The 15,633-nt window shown below is 35.4% G+C and overlaps 1 protein-coding gene across 3 annotated transcripts in view; it reads right to left on the bottom strand.

Moving 5' to 3' along the window:
• The window catches only part of LOC105224094 (uncharacterized), a 54,021-nt gene that overhangs the window by 13,325 nt on the left and 25,063 nt on the right, over positions 1–15,633 (bottom strand). Inside the window, exons 1-2 of one of the 3 annotated variants that reach the window (XM_049454550.1) lie at positions 7,010–7,691; positions 2,543–2,658 (exon numbers count right to left, since the gene is read on the bottom strand). In XM_049454550.1, coding sequence (XP_049310507.1) covers positions 2,543–2,609 — 67 coding nt within the window. In that variant the 5' untranslated portion in view covers positions 2,610–2,658; positions 7,010–7,691. Of the gene's footprint in view, positions 1–2,542; positions 2,737–7,009; positions 7,692–15,633 lie in introns of those variants that run through there. The other 2 variants (XM_049454552.1, XM_049454551.1) reach the window with 2 other exon arrangements.

The following is a 15,633-nucleotide window of genomic DNA, read 5'->3' on the forward strand; positions in this document are numbered from 1 at the left end:
ATATTACTCGTCACGCGAATCGGCATTACCATCGAATAACTATAATAATTAAGAAGAGTTAGCTGTTTGTATGGTATAACGGCACTATGTTGTAGGTGACAATTGCACAAGAGGTTATGTAACACATACGTGCTAAATTAATATATATGCATGTGTGTGTTACTCTTTGCAGCTCTTTGGTTTCGATTTTAATTACTCATAAATAGTCGTTGCAAAAGCTTGCGTGCTCGTTGAATGTTATGCCAGATATTATATGAAAGCATTACTGTCATAACATAATTTTTGGAATCATTGTAAAAGTGGACATAATTTATACTACTTTGAGCAAACAATAGTAAGACTTAGTTTAACAGTAGTTAGTAATTTTAAAATTCTTACATTATTCTTCAGAGACTCATTCTCAACATAATCCTTCTTGGCCACTAAACACATGTGCCAACTTCTTTCTAATCCTCAAAACAGTTGTTAAAGTCAATTTCCTGAATAGCCTTCAATGCGTATAGCGATTCACATTTAATGTCTTAAATTTACTCAAAACGGAGTCCGCACGATATCGGCTGAAAATTTAGCGAAAAAATCACGAAGAAGAGTTCTCGGCCTCTTTTAACGATTAGCTTTGCACAAACAACGAATAATACTCAAATAGTATTCCTTATTGACAGCTTGGCCGGTTGGAAGGGATTCGGAGTGTATGTGGTTAAATGTAGTAGTAGTACTAGAAAATTCATCAAGCTACTTGGCGGGTCAAAAAGTTCGTAACCATATCGACGACCCGTGTCCTTGACGTGCGTACGCTCCGAGGACTTAATCGACTTCGACCAATATCCTGTTGATACGCATTCGCATCTGTACAACAAAGCACTCCCATCAACAAACACAGGGAAGGTACGACTTCGAGAAGCCACTATCACAACCGACAGCGAGACGGTTTCATACTCGACTTCCACTCCTGTTCTCCGAAAGCGCTCATCAGCAACTCGTTATAAGAGAACTGTGGGACGGCATTTCAACCTCCTTACGTACAGCTGCAAGCGAGACCATTGGTTTTCGTAAAGGTCGAAAGAACAGCTCGTGCAATGACAGCCTACTTCCCACGAGCGGGGTGGGATAGATAGCGGGAGTTGAAGAGAGAGTACACTGAAGTTATGAAGAGAACATTTCTCCAGTCTACTGAACTAAAGATGGCTAACTGATTGGAACTTATCAGTGTGGCTTTAGACCTGGAAAATCAATAACTGACCAGATATTCACCATGCGGTAAATCTTGGAAAAGACCCATGAAAAGAGAATCGACTCGCACTACCTCTTCGTCGATTTCAAAGCTGCTTTTAGCAGCACAAAAGGAACTGCCTTTATGCCGCAAAATCTGAATTTCGTATTAACGCAAAACAAATAACGCAAATACAAAAACTCCGTCAAGATCGGGAAGGAGCTCTCCGAATTGTTCGATACCAAACGAGGTTTCAGACAAGGTGAATCCGTTTCGTGTGACTTTTTTTGTTGGGGAAAATAATACGAGCTGCACAGCTAAATAGAAAGGTAAAAGGTTGATATCATTGGCCTAAACAACACGCCGCACCGTCTGGTGAAAAACGAGGGCAAGACGAAATATCTCCTGTGATCAAACAAACAGTTGTAGCACACAATGTCAGCCTCGAAATTTAACGCAGAATAACTCTTGCCGACAGGTGCTACTTCGAACTAAGTAGGCAATTGAGAAGTAAAGTCTCATCCTGACGAACAAAGACTAAACTTTACAAGTCCCTCATAATTCTTTGACAGTTTTCCATTCAGTACCTGCCGGTGGATGCAGAGAAAGAGGAAGACCTCCATTTCGTTGGAGAGATCAGGTGGAGAAGTACCTGGCTGCACTTGGTATCTCGAAAAAACGAGAAGAAGAAACAACTGACGCTCCGTTGTCACTCGGCTATAAGCGATGTCTAAGCAAACAAAGAAGAAGAAGAAGAAGAAGAAGAAGAATATGTAATAATGCTCAAACCAGCTAAAATGGATTCAGTACTAGCTCTTTTAACAAAATATGTACCTACCTATACATATAGTATGTATATGATTTTCAAACTTCCGGCTGGCTTTATACCTTACATATCAGTCAATGTGGAGAATATACTATATAGCAAAGTTACATGAACTTGTAATATTGGATATATATAGTCTAAGCCGCAAATCCCTAATATAAACAATTCCAATCTTCTGATTGATGTTTTTACACATCCTCTCAATATCATAAATTTAACCGCTTTGATTGAGTTTAGGTCAGATATATTTCATTTTAATATAATATTCGCTGACGGGAAGTAAAATATAAGATTATAAAGGGTATTCAGCAAGGGCAGAAATGGAGGAATTTTAATGCACCATAGTCGAATAACTATTTATATTCACATTATTCCCACGAGTTTCCACAAATGCATAAAATGACATTTTTGTTTTTTTTTTTTCTTCTTTTTTTTCAAGTAATCTAGGTATGAGTTACGAATAAATTTACATTGTTTTTAAATGCTTACAAGTATCATGCACTCACCTGTCAGATGCCATGACAGCGTTGTCAGCAATGCGCACAGCTTCAGCAGTAAATTCCTCCGCTTCATATTACACTGCTCCACTGACACTTGTGAATTATTGCACTAAATATATTTTCTGTTAACAAAGTAAAAGTTTATTAAAACAGGGAAACAGCACAAAGTAATAGAGGTTATGTGACTGAGAAACAATCTACTACAATGAGAGCATTTATTTCAAAATTTTGCTGCGCATCACTTAAACAAAAAATATGAAACAATTTGATAAACTCGTAAGTAACGCGGCATTATTTACATATTTCCACTTAAAATATCGCAAATGCTTTTCTTTTGGTTGATTTGTCGCAACGCAGAAACGCTGAGCAAAACACAGACTACACACGTTTTCACAGTTTAAAAGCGCGCTTTTGCGCTTGCGCATTGTGTTGCTTTGTTTTCCTCGTTTTTTCTTTCTTTGTTGCTTGTTTTTGTTGTCATTTATTTTGGTGGATTTCGCTTTGCAAACAATTTCGTAGTTTTGTGTTTTCGTTGTTTTTTTTTTGTGTTGTGTTTTTGTTTGTTTTTGGCATACGCTTTTAAATTCACTTTCACTTGCTGCAGCGGCGGCGTGAAGGCGCGGAGTGCTGCTACCAGCGTCAACATTTATGATTAGCACAATTATTACCCGTGTATTTAGCGTAGCGGGGCAAAGCAAAGGGGCACAACAAAACCAGGAAGGTAGCTGGGCTTTGTATAACTGTATAACTATGTACGTATGTATGATTGTATGTATACTATAGATTACAGTTTGTTTACTTTAATGAGAGCGTGTTTAATATTTGGCTATTTAAGTGTGTATGCACACACATTTATTAGTGTATGTAAATTACCGTTAAATGCTGTTACTTAATCGATTGCGTTGGCTGCATCGGAACTGAGTCACTTGTTCGTAGGTAATTTGGGTAGCTTTCAGCTCTACACTTTTCACAGGCAGCGTGCAGTTTCGATTTCATTTGTGTAGGTATGTAGTATGTATTTAGTATAATGGATCAGTAAAAAAATATGGAACTGATATATATTATTATTGTATGCGTGCTACACACAGATTTTATCTTTTGAAGCACGGAAATAACTGTGATTGAATTTTTTTACATCATGTAAATATTGTGTTTAACACAAAACAGTATAATCTTTGATATAATAAAACATAAAAAATAAAAATAATATTTTTTTTTTGTTTAATTGTAGCTTTGATCATCATTTACAGTAATTGCTGTGTGATTTGAAATGGGTTTTATTCACAGAATATATGAATTAACTGTTCATATGTTTCAGATATAAACAGAATGAATTATTATTATTGTAGAATAAACCAAACTAGGTATTTGCAATATAAGACAGAGGAACCAAAAAAATTTCTGTACCCAAACGATCAACCTTGACTATAAAAGAGCCGAACTGTAACTTTCCAACTTTAGGTTTATATTCACTAGTGAACTTCAAAAAATCTTCCTCACCGTCAGACACCTGTTTTGGGATCAAGGGAATACAATATTTTTCAAAATGAATAATCGATACTAAATTATTCTAAGTTCTATGAATCTACAATATTTTTACTAAATAAACTGCCTTTTCTAATAAAAATAACAAAAAAAACTTTTTTTTGACATGGAATATAACATTTTAAAGAAAACAGAGAAACAGATAGATAATAAGCATTACCATGAGTTAACATTTGTTAAATCGACCGAACTATAGGTAGAATAACTTCATAATAAAAAAATTATAACTATTATAAAAACCATTTAAGTCCATATTTTAGTTAGATGCTTACTGCATGAGCAAAATTTAGCTGAAACTGGCCGGCAGGCAAAGAAATTCCAAATAATCTTCAACTGTCTCTAAATAAAGTTATAAATATATTGTGGCAAAAAAAACACTCGGAAATTGAAGGTCTCCATATAAATGATATTTCAAAAACATGTATTTTACTAAGTTGGTAAGTCCTAAATTCTTCACTGGCATAGAAACCGCTAACGCGATTATAGACGAGTTAACAACAGCGCGGCAGTCGTTTCTTCTTTTCGCTACGTGGCGCAAATTGGAGACTCCAAGCGAAGCCAGGTCCTTCTCCACCTGGTCTTTTCAACGGAATGGAGGTCTTCCTCTTTCTCTGCTGCTCACGGCAGGTACTGCGTCGAATACAACATGACCTAGCTAGCGTAGCCGCTGTCTCTTAATTCGCTGAACTATGTCGTCGTATAGCTCATACAGGCCATCGTTTCATCGAATGCGATATTCGCCGTTGCCAATAATATAAAAGATTGTACCTTCTCGATTAAGCTCTAAAGCTCGTATTATTTTCTCCAGTAGCAGATCAAAGCAGTCGCACGATAGGGAATCGCCTTGTCTGAAACCTCGTTTGGTATCGGACGGCTCGAAGAGGTCCATAATTACTATGCCAAATATGTGCGGGTTCTGTCAACCAGATTGTTTATAGCAGCTGCTTAAGGTACACCTCAGTAGTGCCTTGTGAATTTTACGAAGGATAAAAGTATCGAACAATGAATTTGTCTCAAATTTTGTATTTCTAACCAAATTTCGGGTGCGTAATCGTTGCAAATATTAGAAAAGGCTTACGGTGATTCTGTATTATCAAAAACACAAGCCTACAAGTGGTACAAAGTCTTCAAAGATGGTCGAGAGATCTTTGAAAACATGCCTCATTCTGATGAAAAAATTAAAAACGGGGAGGTTATGATGATTGAAAATTGTCAGGAAAGTGGTAGAGAGATGACAAAACAGCTTGACATTTCTCGTGAGTCCATTCGAATGATTTTGGTAGATATTTTGAACAAGAAACGCGTTCTTGCTCGACTCGTCCCGATAAAGGTGAGTTTTTTTCAAAAGAGAATTCCGATTCCATATTCATGGAGATCATTATAACTGCCGTTGACATGCAAACAAGTCAATAATCATCGGAATGGAGAGAAGACACGAGCCTAAACCGAAAAAAAACACTCCAAGGCTGCTCAAAAATTAAGGTGATTATCATTGTTTTTTTCGATTTTCGTGGTGTTGTGCATCAAGAATGTGTTCCGGAGGAACAGACGGTCATTACGGTTTAGCCATCAACCACCGTATTCACCAGATTTGTCTCCGTGTGATTTTTTCTTTCAAATTATATTGTTCGTTCAAACAAATTGGCAGCACATGCTATTTGTTGCGCATTGAATTGATTGTTTCTTTTGCTACGATAAGTCATGTTCTTGTCGACAAAGGCCTTCAGTTTCAAGTTTTACGTTTTGCTGTAAGCAACTATAATTCATATCAAGCCTTAAGTTTTGAAAACTAATAAATCAACGATTTTTATATTCAGTTTTGAAATTATTTTGTCCTATGATTCATTCGCTATGGTTTACGACCTAGGAAAATAAAGTCTCACTATTATAAAAAAACATAACAGGAATGGACTAACCTCAATATTTATATATAAGATAAAATTTGCTAAAAATAAAAGATTGAATTGATAAGTTTGAAAAATTAGTCCTATATATAATAATTATCTACAACTGCTTCTCAATATTTGACACTATGGACATGCCCAAAGCGATTTTGAACTGGAGCTCTCTCTAAGCTTTCTTCTAATAATTCACTAAACCGTTAACAGAATCAAAGTCCAGGTAACCAAAAATTTAACCACTTTTTTCAGTCGCTTTTTTGTTTTTCATTATTCGATCTTCAATTGAAATTTAGTAGCGATGTGAAAATTATATCATTTTGACAGACTTGGGGAAGAATAAGGCAAAGGCAAGAAAATACTTTAACAGGTAAAACAAAATTCATTTGAAACCTCAAGGCGGCTTTACTATTTTTATGGGGACGTTTCTAGTTTTCCAATAAAACTCCTAATTATTATTTTTGAAAAAAAAAATTTCATGTCTCAGCCTAGGAGGTATCGGCAGAGAACCTAGAAAACTTTTAGTGTTTATATAATTATTATTTCGGAAATATGACGAGATATTACCAAACAGTAATCATATATGGTGTACAATAAATGTTAGGATTAGAAAAATACAGTCAATTCTATACTTTTCATTATGTTATGTGATAGTATGAAAAATGTGTTAAGTGCTGCTTATATTTCTCTCGAGGTTACCTCAATTTTCGAAAAATTAGTTTTTTTTATTAGAAACTGTGCGATAAAAGATGCCAAACTCACAACAGAAGATAAAAGCATCAAATTATATTATATTCATTCGAGTGGCTATAATGGTATTCATTTTCAGTTTCTGTGCGTGGATATTTACATTTAGTGTCAGCCTTAATTTTATCGTTTTGTTTAGTATTTATTTTCACTGAGTTCACTTTTAGCGTTTTAAATTGTAAACTTGTTTTTTTATGAACTTTATTTAAAATTACATTTATTTTTACCAAATATTTTAATTTTACCAATTTTTGCTAATAACAAACTATTTTTCTTTTCTCACCCTTTCACAAATTTATGACCAAAAAACTGCAATAATTTTGTAACTTTTTCACATTTTCAAAAATATACACTTATTAAAACGCGCACATTATTTCATACCGCCGATTTAAATAAAACGCGCACATTAATAATTTCGACCGATTTTGTATAATTTACGTTCACACTTTGCAAAGAAAACATCGAATGAGCTGGGATTGCAACAAACGCGGCTTACGGAGTTACTTTTAGCCAAGCAAAGCGCTGTGTTGATTTAGCAAAAGTGGTGAGATCCGACTTTCACAAAGCTCAGGCGATCTGTGTGCGCGCCGCCGCCGCTAAAATAAGTGGTGTCTAGTTACTCAAATGCTCATCGAAGTGCTCACTTATACACACACACATACACATGCAGGCACTCGTATTTTGTTGCTGATGGCGCTCTTGGCTTGGCGCTGCTTATCAACACCGCGAGCTGTAATATTGACAAAAGTTTATATTTTACACATTGTGCCTACACAACTGTTCGCATTGCTTTCACTGGCAGCAGCAGCAGCAGCAGCACCCACTGGCTGGCATGCGCGCGCACTCATTTCATTCATAAATTTGGCGCATACGCCGTTGGTGGCATGACTTTGGCAGCCACGACGGCGACGTCCATATCACAACGCGCTTAAGGCCACCAGCAAATCGTCAAGCGAGTTTATTAATTTCTTTCAATCTTATTTAGTAACTAGTACAAGATTTTGATGTTAAGCAGTTTCAAGCGTTATCCACTTTTTCCAAACGCAAATGTCACCAGAGTCACCACAGTTGTGGTGACAGTTTCATGCAGAAACATAGCGTTATGTGTGTTTATGGGAAAACAGGAAAAATTTAAATACAAATTGTGGCTGATCTGCTTTTGTTTTTTTTTTTTTGTTTTTGAAAATGTTGTTGCTTGGGCAAATTGCAGGCACTGTAAGAAATAAGAAGAAAAGTAAAAAAAAAAGTTATGAATATGGGAAAATAATTTATTTCTTTTAATTAGTAATGGTCATAAAAGGTCTTGTGATGACAAAAATTATTTTTAACACTAAAACGGTAAAATTTTCACGTGTTTTCATTTCATTTCATTTATTTCGAATTTTGTTGCTTACCAAGATAAGGCAAAAACGTACTTAGGGCAAATCCTAAATAAATATTTGATGATAAAAATCAATGAACAGAACTTCAAAGGCAAAAATCTTCAGATCGTTATTTTCGTATATATACAGACGAACGTGACTAAATCGACTTAGCTCGCCATGCTGATCATGTACTTTATAGAGCCTCTGACGATTCTTTCTAGGTGTTACATCGTGGCAAATTAAATATGCCCTGTTCAGGGTATCAAAGCAAATTTACTTAAAATTGCTTTAGAATCTGAACAAAAGTTCAATTTAAATAATTTAAATTTTACGATCAGGGTAAATCAAATGATAGATCAAAGATCATGTGAAGAATTAAGTTTGTAACACCCAGAAGTAAACGTCAGAGAGCCTACAAAGTGTGTATACATAAATGTGTATGATTAGCGCGAAATTTAGCTCATAACCTGTTTTCCAAAGGAAGCTGCTCATTTGTTGGAACTATGAATACCGACCCACTATTAGATGTCTATGCATACTAGATAATCGATCAAATCAAAGCTCTTCTTTGAAGAAAACGGTTTTATTTGGCAAGACAATTTTCGGCAAAGTACTTTTGATGTCTAATTTAAGCTTATTTTATAATAAAGTTGCCACGTATTTGAAAAACTAAAGCTTAGAAAGACTAATATGGAGCGATTAAAAAGCTATCCAGAAAATATTTATGCTTACTGACAGAAGCTAGGATGATAAACTGAAGCAAAGAATTACCACCTAATTACGGAGGAAAACTCAAAAAAACATTAGAGACATGGTGGCCAACGTAGAGTTTCTAAGAAAACTTTCCGATATCCTTAAATATCGATGATTAAAGTTTTTCGTGAAATAAAAATCTATTCCAAATATTGAATTCAGATTTACTTGAAATATGTTATGAATGTGCTTTAAATATCGCCTTATCACGTGAAGCAACAATATTAAAAAATTTAAATTTATAATATTAAAAAAAATCGATAATATTAAAAAATTGTAATAAAACCCACCTTTATTTTTCAGTAGCCGACATTTTGTGAAAAAAACCCAGTTTTGCAGCTACTTGAAATAGCGACATTTGTACTAATCAGAGTACATCATTGTTTTATTTTTCAGGTGAATACAAGCGTAGAAATCACGGCGCCGAGGGCACGTTTCTTTACTCCTCTACGCCCAGGACTCAATGAAAAAAAAAATAATTTTTTATATTCCTCAACTATGAATAATAAGATGGAAAGTAAAAGTATCAAATGCTTTTTTATCAATTGCCAAAAAACGCTCGAAATCTGGGCCTCTAGGCTAAAATATCGTCTTAACAGATGAATAATGAATTTTATGAAAAATCCAATAAGACATATGATTAAAATGTATACATATGTTCACTATGGAGGATGTGATTGAATTTACCTCTTCACTTCCTATCGATAGATCTTTATAACACATTTTACCAATGACAACGATTTCCACTATTAAATTCAACGACCACAATAATTGACTCAAAAACCCAGTGAAGACTTGGTGAATAAATTTCATATATTTGACTGCAAACCTAACTGTATATAACACATATGTATAGTATGAACGATGGAACGATGAGGAAAGTATGAAAAGCCGAATAAGTCTTATAAAATATTAATAAAATGAGTTAGGAAGGTCTAAGTACGGGTGTAACCGAACATTTTTTACTCTTACAATTTGCAAAGGCCGAGAAATTCATTCAGGAAAATAAGGGGCATTAGGGGTAGTAATTACGAGGGCTGTCCGATAAATAACCGACCTAAAATCTCTGGCCGCCGAGCGCAGTTAAGTTGAGGAAGCAGTTCGAACCGCAATTCGTGGATTTTCGCCATGGCGACTTTTGAGGTGTGAGATGGTGCGTTGTCTTTTCTTCCTTTAGCTTGTCCAATAATGATGCGTAGTATGCTCCTGTCATAGTTTTTCCTTTTTCAAGATAGTCGATAAAAATAATTCCATGGCTGTCCCAAAAAACACTCGCCATCACTTTCCCAGCCGAATACACAGCTTTAGGTTTTTTTGGGGCTGGTTCCACCTTTTCAATCCACTGTTTAGATTGGATTTTTGTTTCGGGCGTATAATGATGAATCCAAGTTTCGTCTACAGTTATCAATCGGCGCCAAAACTTGGTCTTATTGCCTCTAAACTGAGCCAACAGAGCGCTGGAAATGTTCATGCGCGCACGTTTGTGGTCTAGCGTAAGCAAACGCGGCACCCAACGCGCGGACAGCTTTCTCATACCCAAATCTTAGTTTAATATGTGACAAACAGTTTCTTTTGACATCTTCATAATCTCAGCTATTTCCCTAACTTTAATCCGGCGGTCGTCTAGTACCAATTGATGAACTTTAGCGATGTTATCGTTAGTGGTTACAGTTTTTGGACGCCCAGGACGTTCATCATCTTCCAAGCTCCTGCGACCACGTTTAAATTCAGCTGCCCAAAATTTTACGGTGGTAAACGATGGTGCAGAGTCAAAATACACAGAGTCCAACTCATTAATTAATTACAGCTCGATATTCAAATTTTTCCATTTTTTGGAAATCACCGAAATAGACTCACAAAAACGACTGTCAACAGATAATTGCGCAAGATAAATTTCTGAAATTTTGGCGAGTAGCTATTGTAATATGCACAATTTGAAGTAGAAACTTTTTTTTCAGATGTGCCGCTAGCTTCACGTTGAGGTCGGTTATTTATCGGACAGCCCTCGTACTTGATCTATTTTTTCCAGTACCACAATATTAACATGTCAGATACTAAACATTTCTTTCCTGGATTTCATTAAGGTACTTCACATATATACAATTACCAATCATATGGAGTAAAGTCAGCTCCTACAAAACCCTCTCAAACCATTTCGGGTGTAGAATCGTATGGCTCTGAGGTATTTAGTTAATAACGTATTGCCATTTTAGTAGTTTCTAACAGTACCGGTATATGGAGAGTGAACGAGGTTATCATCCAATTCCAATTTCAAAATTACAGTATCGTTAGGGGTACTAAAAGCATTTGTCCGGAGTGAATTTGGCTATTGTAGCTTTAGTCTAGGATATATATATGTACATTAAAGGTACCAGAGGGCGTGGTCACGACTACTTTTTGAAAGTTTTTAGCCCACAGGTGGCCTGTCTTAATTAAGTACTTAGTTATAGTTCTTTATAGTTTTCGGTTAGTGGCGTTTTGTGGGCGTGGCAGTGTCTATTTACGAACTCCACCTTCTTTTTTTGCCAAGAAACATGTGCACTAAGTTTCATCAAGGTATCTGCACTTTTACTCACCTAGACGGACAGACAGACAGTCACCTAGATTTCTACCTTTTTCGACATCCTGTTCATTTATATATACAAAACCTTATATCTATCTCGATTACTTTTAGCTGATACGTACAACCGTTAGGCACACAAAACTATTATACCCCGTAGCAACATGTTGCAAGAGTATAATTATATAAACATGTATGTGTATATGTGGGCGCACGCATGCACAATTATTTGTGAAAATTCAAGTTTGAGTCTCTAGGTTACATAGCCGCATACATGTATGTATGTGTGTGTACGTGTGAGCGCACATGTAATATGCATGCTTGCATTTCTTGCCCCCCAGACAAGCGTACATGTAATCGCACAAGTTCATTCGCTTCTTCGGTCGCCACTGCTGTCATGTTGTTATTACCACTTACTAACGTAATTTGTTATTGTTGTTTTTTTTTTGTATTTTTTTCACTAAGATCTAACTAACCTGTAGTTTCGATTACGAATTCGGTTTCATTCGCCGGCCGGAAGTATTCGATTACGCTTCATCTGTGACCAGAGCGTGTGGCATTGTTGTGCTGCCTTGGCCAGACGCACGCCAGACAAACATATTTCACAGCAAATACTCGTTTTTATGCTCTCACACGTAAAATGTATTTATGTTTGTATACAAGTATGCACAGGTAATATTTATGTGAGTGTTGTGCTTGTGTACACACTGACCTGCTTAGAATAACACAGATCGTGATGTATTTGTATACTTTGCGCTTTGGTGAAATGTGTGTCAATTGCTGTTTACTATTATATTTTTATAAAAATAAATGTATGCTTATGTATGTATGTGTACTAAAGATGTAAGTGAAGAAGTTTCGGGATACAGAGGCATTTATTGAACATCGGAATCACCAAATCTTGCATACTATTATATTTGGAGTTAAAAACCGCCAAGGGCTAGACCGATGATGACGACAATTGACTCTCTTGTTTATGAGCTCGAGCGAAACTCACTTCGCACAGACCATACAAAAGCATTCACGATATGTCTCTGAGCATATCATTAATCAGGTATAGTAATACCATAAAAGATCTCGGCATGGATTCAACTATTTTTAAGACCTTTGATTATTTTTATATATTCGGAAAATATATTAGGTATGTCAAAGTTTCTATGATACGAAATGAGAATACAGAGATTGAATTTGGAGTTTAATGGGTACTATTATTAACAGAAAATCGCATATAATAATCAGTTTTTTCAATTAATAATTAATAATGGCAAAAATATAAAAATGTTTATGTTTGCTTAAGCCACTTTGACACCGCTGTGGGCCTAAAATAACACTGCGCTTGTAATAGGAGCGGATTCAGAAAGAGTTTTTGCTTTCGAGAAGTAAACATTAACTTGAAACATGAAGAATATTATATTAAATATAGTAGGCTTTATTACTATCATGGTGGAAAAATTTGAAGTCGACCTTCTAATATCAGATCCTACCAAATAAAACAGCACATTTTAAATCGTAGACGTGCAGGGGTTACATACTTTATTGTAATGTATAATAGTTTAGTCAGTTCATGTATGGAATAAAAAAATTTCACAAAATAAAACGTTGTGAACCAAGTTTTGAGAATTTTTCGAGAACTTCTTCTGCAGTGACTTCAATGTCATGATGCGCGTGCAGCAACCTCAAGCCGATCAATCTATCTTGAAGCATGTTTGTCCTCAGCCATGTTTTTATGTGGCGAAGTGTTGCAAAAGGGCGTTTAGAGCTCGTATTCGTCACAGAAAGTGTGCAGAATATGTGAAGAAAACTATAAATTATAGATAGGTCTACATTTAGTTCTTCAACGTTTCCAATACAGTAGTCAGTAAATTGTTGTCTTTTGACTTTTGCTTCTGGCCTCAATGGCACTGTCAGTCATCAAGTTCGCCTTTAAGCTTCAATCGTCGCATGGCGTTGTCATTATCCAAAAGGCCTTTGAATCAGATTATTGTTTTTTCTTCGTCAACTTTCAGTTTTGCCATTTTGAATCTGCCACTGGCTTATACTAGTCTACCACATAGTTTTCTAGGCCTGTATTCAAAATTTACAAATCACGGGATTTTCACAGCTATATTATTTAAACGCTGTATGACTAGCTTTATACAGCACATAACTTTTATTCATGAAAGGTTCTAATTGGCACTAATTGAATTATGCTTGTGCATATAAACATCAGATCATATGTGTAGCAGATATGAGTTTTTTCTGAATATTTTTATTAGAGTCAATGTCAAAAACCTTATTGAAAATGACCCTGACCTTCTTAGACATCGCTCGAGTATTTTAAGTGATTCTAATTGAAAGGTGTATATTATATAAAACGCATTTTCAGTGTGCTTGATTAATATTAATCACAATTTGGTTAATAAAGCAAAGCAAAAAACATCAATAAAAAGTCGGACAACATTTGAAAACACTTGAAACACTGACCAATTGTATTAACTTTTGTTGAAAATGTAAAGCCTTAATATTATTTTCTGATAGCTGCTTAATCAATTGCAATTTCTAGTAAACAAGTACTGCCTAAATTTGAACCAAGGTGCTCCACTTATATAAGTTCAGAGGCCTCAAACTCACAGATTTACAGACAGATTAATCATTGATCCCTTTCGAAGAAGAAGGGAGTATGACAAAACGATCACACGACTCTACTATGTCGAATTATTGTGTCATGTAGTCGCCGGAATTTAGCATATATTTACATCTATTTGTTTCCAAAGATACAAAAGTTTCTCTCCGCCAAAAATTATGTCGAAAGTGAAGGTATTCTTCAGACGTATTAAAAAAGTTGAAGCATCAATACTATATAACATATAATATTTTTGAGGCTTATCCAATAATCCCAACCTCGTTTCAAGGTATTTTGGGAACTCTAGTAGTAAATTTTAGTAAAACATTAGATGGACTTTAGTTCTGGTTAACACGTGGTTGCCTTTTTACTGCACTAAGAAGAATAGAAATGTGGTTAAGAACCAGGTAAGTTAATTTGATAGTATCCTAAACACGTATAAAATCAAAGTTTCGTTATGAAGGGTTATCCATTTCTAAGTTCCCCACTTTCTTTAAACAAAAAAATAGAAATTTCAAATTTAATTGGGAATGTTTTATATCATTCAAAAAAAATCTCTGGCATTTGCTTTTTTGATACTAGTATCTTTTTCAATATTGGCTGCGGCTACGTCTCGGATGGTCCATCCATTGAGTCCAATTTTCAATGACTCGTTCGAGCATTTAGTGTGCTATTTTGCTCCAAGGTCTAAATCGAAGCGGAATTGTCTGCATAGATTTTGAGCTTTACGTATCTCCACAGCAAAGAGTCTACGTCTTTAACCCTTTTAGGTAGCTCTTCGTTCCAAATGAGGCAATTTTGTGTATTTATATGTCAATGAAGGGTCAAAATGCTTGCGGACGTTTCTAAGAAGCGTCATAATGGTGGCGAACACTTAATGTTTTCATTCTGAGAGCGACTGCATAAGAGAATGCACCACCCCATTCAACAATAAAATTATAAATAAATCGATATTTTTATACTTTAAAGCGTTTATCATTGAAAGGGAAGAGATTCCTACATACATATATGCCCATTGAGCCAGAAATGGGACTAATCGCTGAACAAAATTTCGTTTGGAAACGTCGGATTTTCTTGGATCTTTTCAAGAGACCGTAGAGCGAAGCGATGCCGCTTGGGAAAGTCGGAAGTCTTCAGTTCTTATACAAGCTGAACGGAAAAAACATGACGGCTTGACACGACTCACGCGTGATCTATCAAAAAAGGCTATTGAAAAAGTACCAAAATACTGGATCACCAGTTATTTGTAGTTAAGTTAGTGGAGACAACGCACACATTACAAACGCTCTGATTTCTAACAAATTGGGGAATTGTCTAGTGTTTCAGTTTTCAGTTTTTCAACAAATAACGCATAAAACATTCATTTTTGAATTATCAATTAATCAACACATAACTTATTTGTTAAACTGAATGCTGTCAATCACGGAAATTTACTGGTGGTTTTATTTCCAGATGTGTGTGTCTCTCAATAGCAGTCATAAACCATTATTAACGAAAAATTAACAGTGCTTACAAGTAGCTGACTATAAAACTCAAAAAAAGTGAGACAATAAAACACAATTTCATAAGATTTGTTTTAGTTGTAACCGCAGATGTGTGGCGTATATGCACATTTACACATCACTCCG

This window comes from Bactrocera dorsalis, chromosome 4 (assembly GCF_023373825.1).
Source record: "Bactrocera dorsalis isolate Fly_Bdor chromosome 4, ASM2337382v1, whole genome shotgun sequence".
NCBI lineage: Eukaryota > Metazoa > Arthropoda > Insecta > Diptera > Tephritidae > Bactrocera > Bactrocera dorsalis.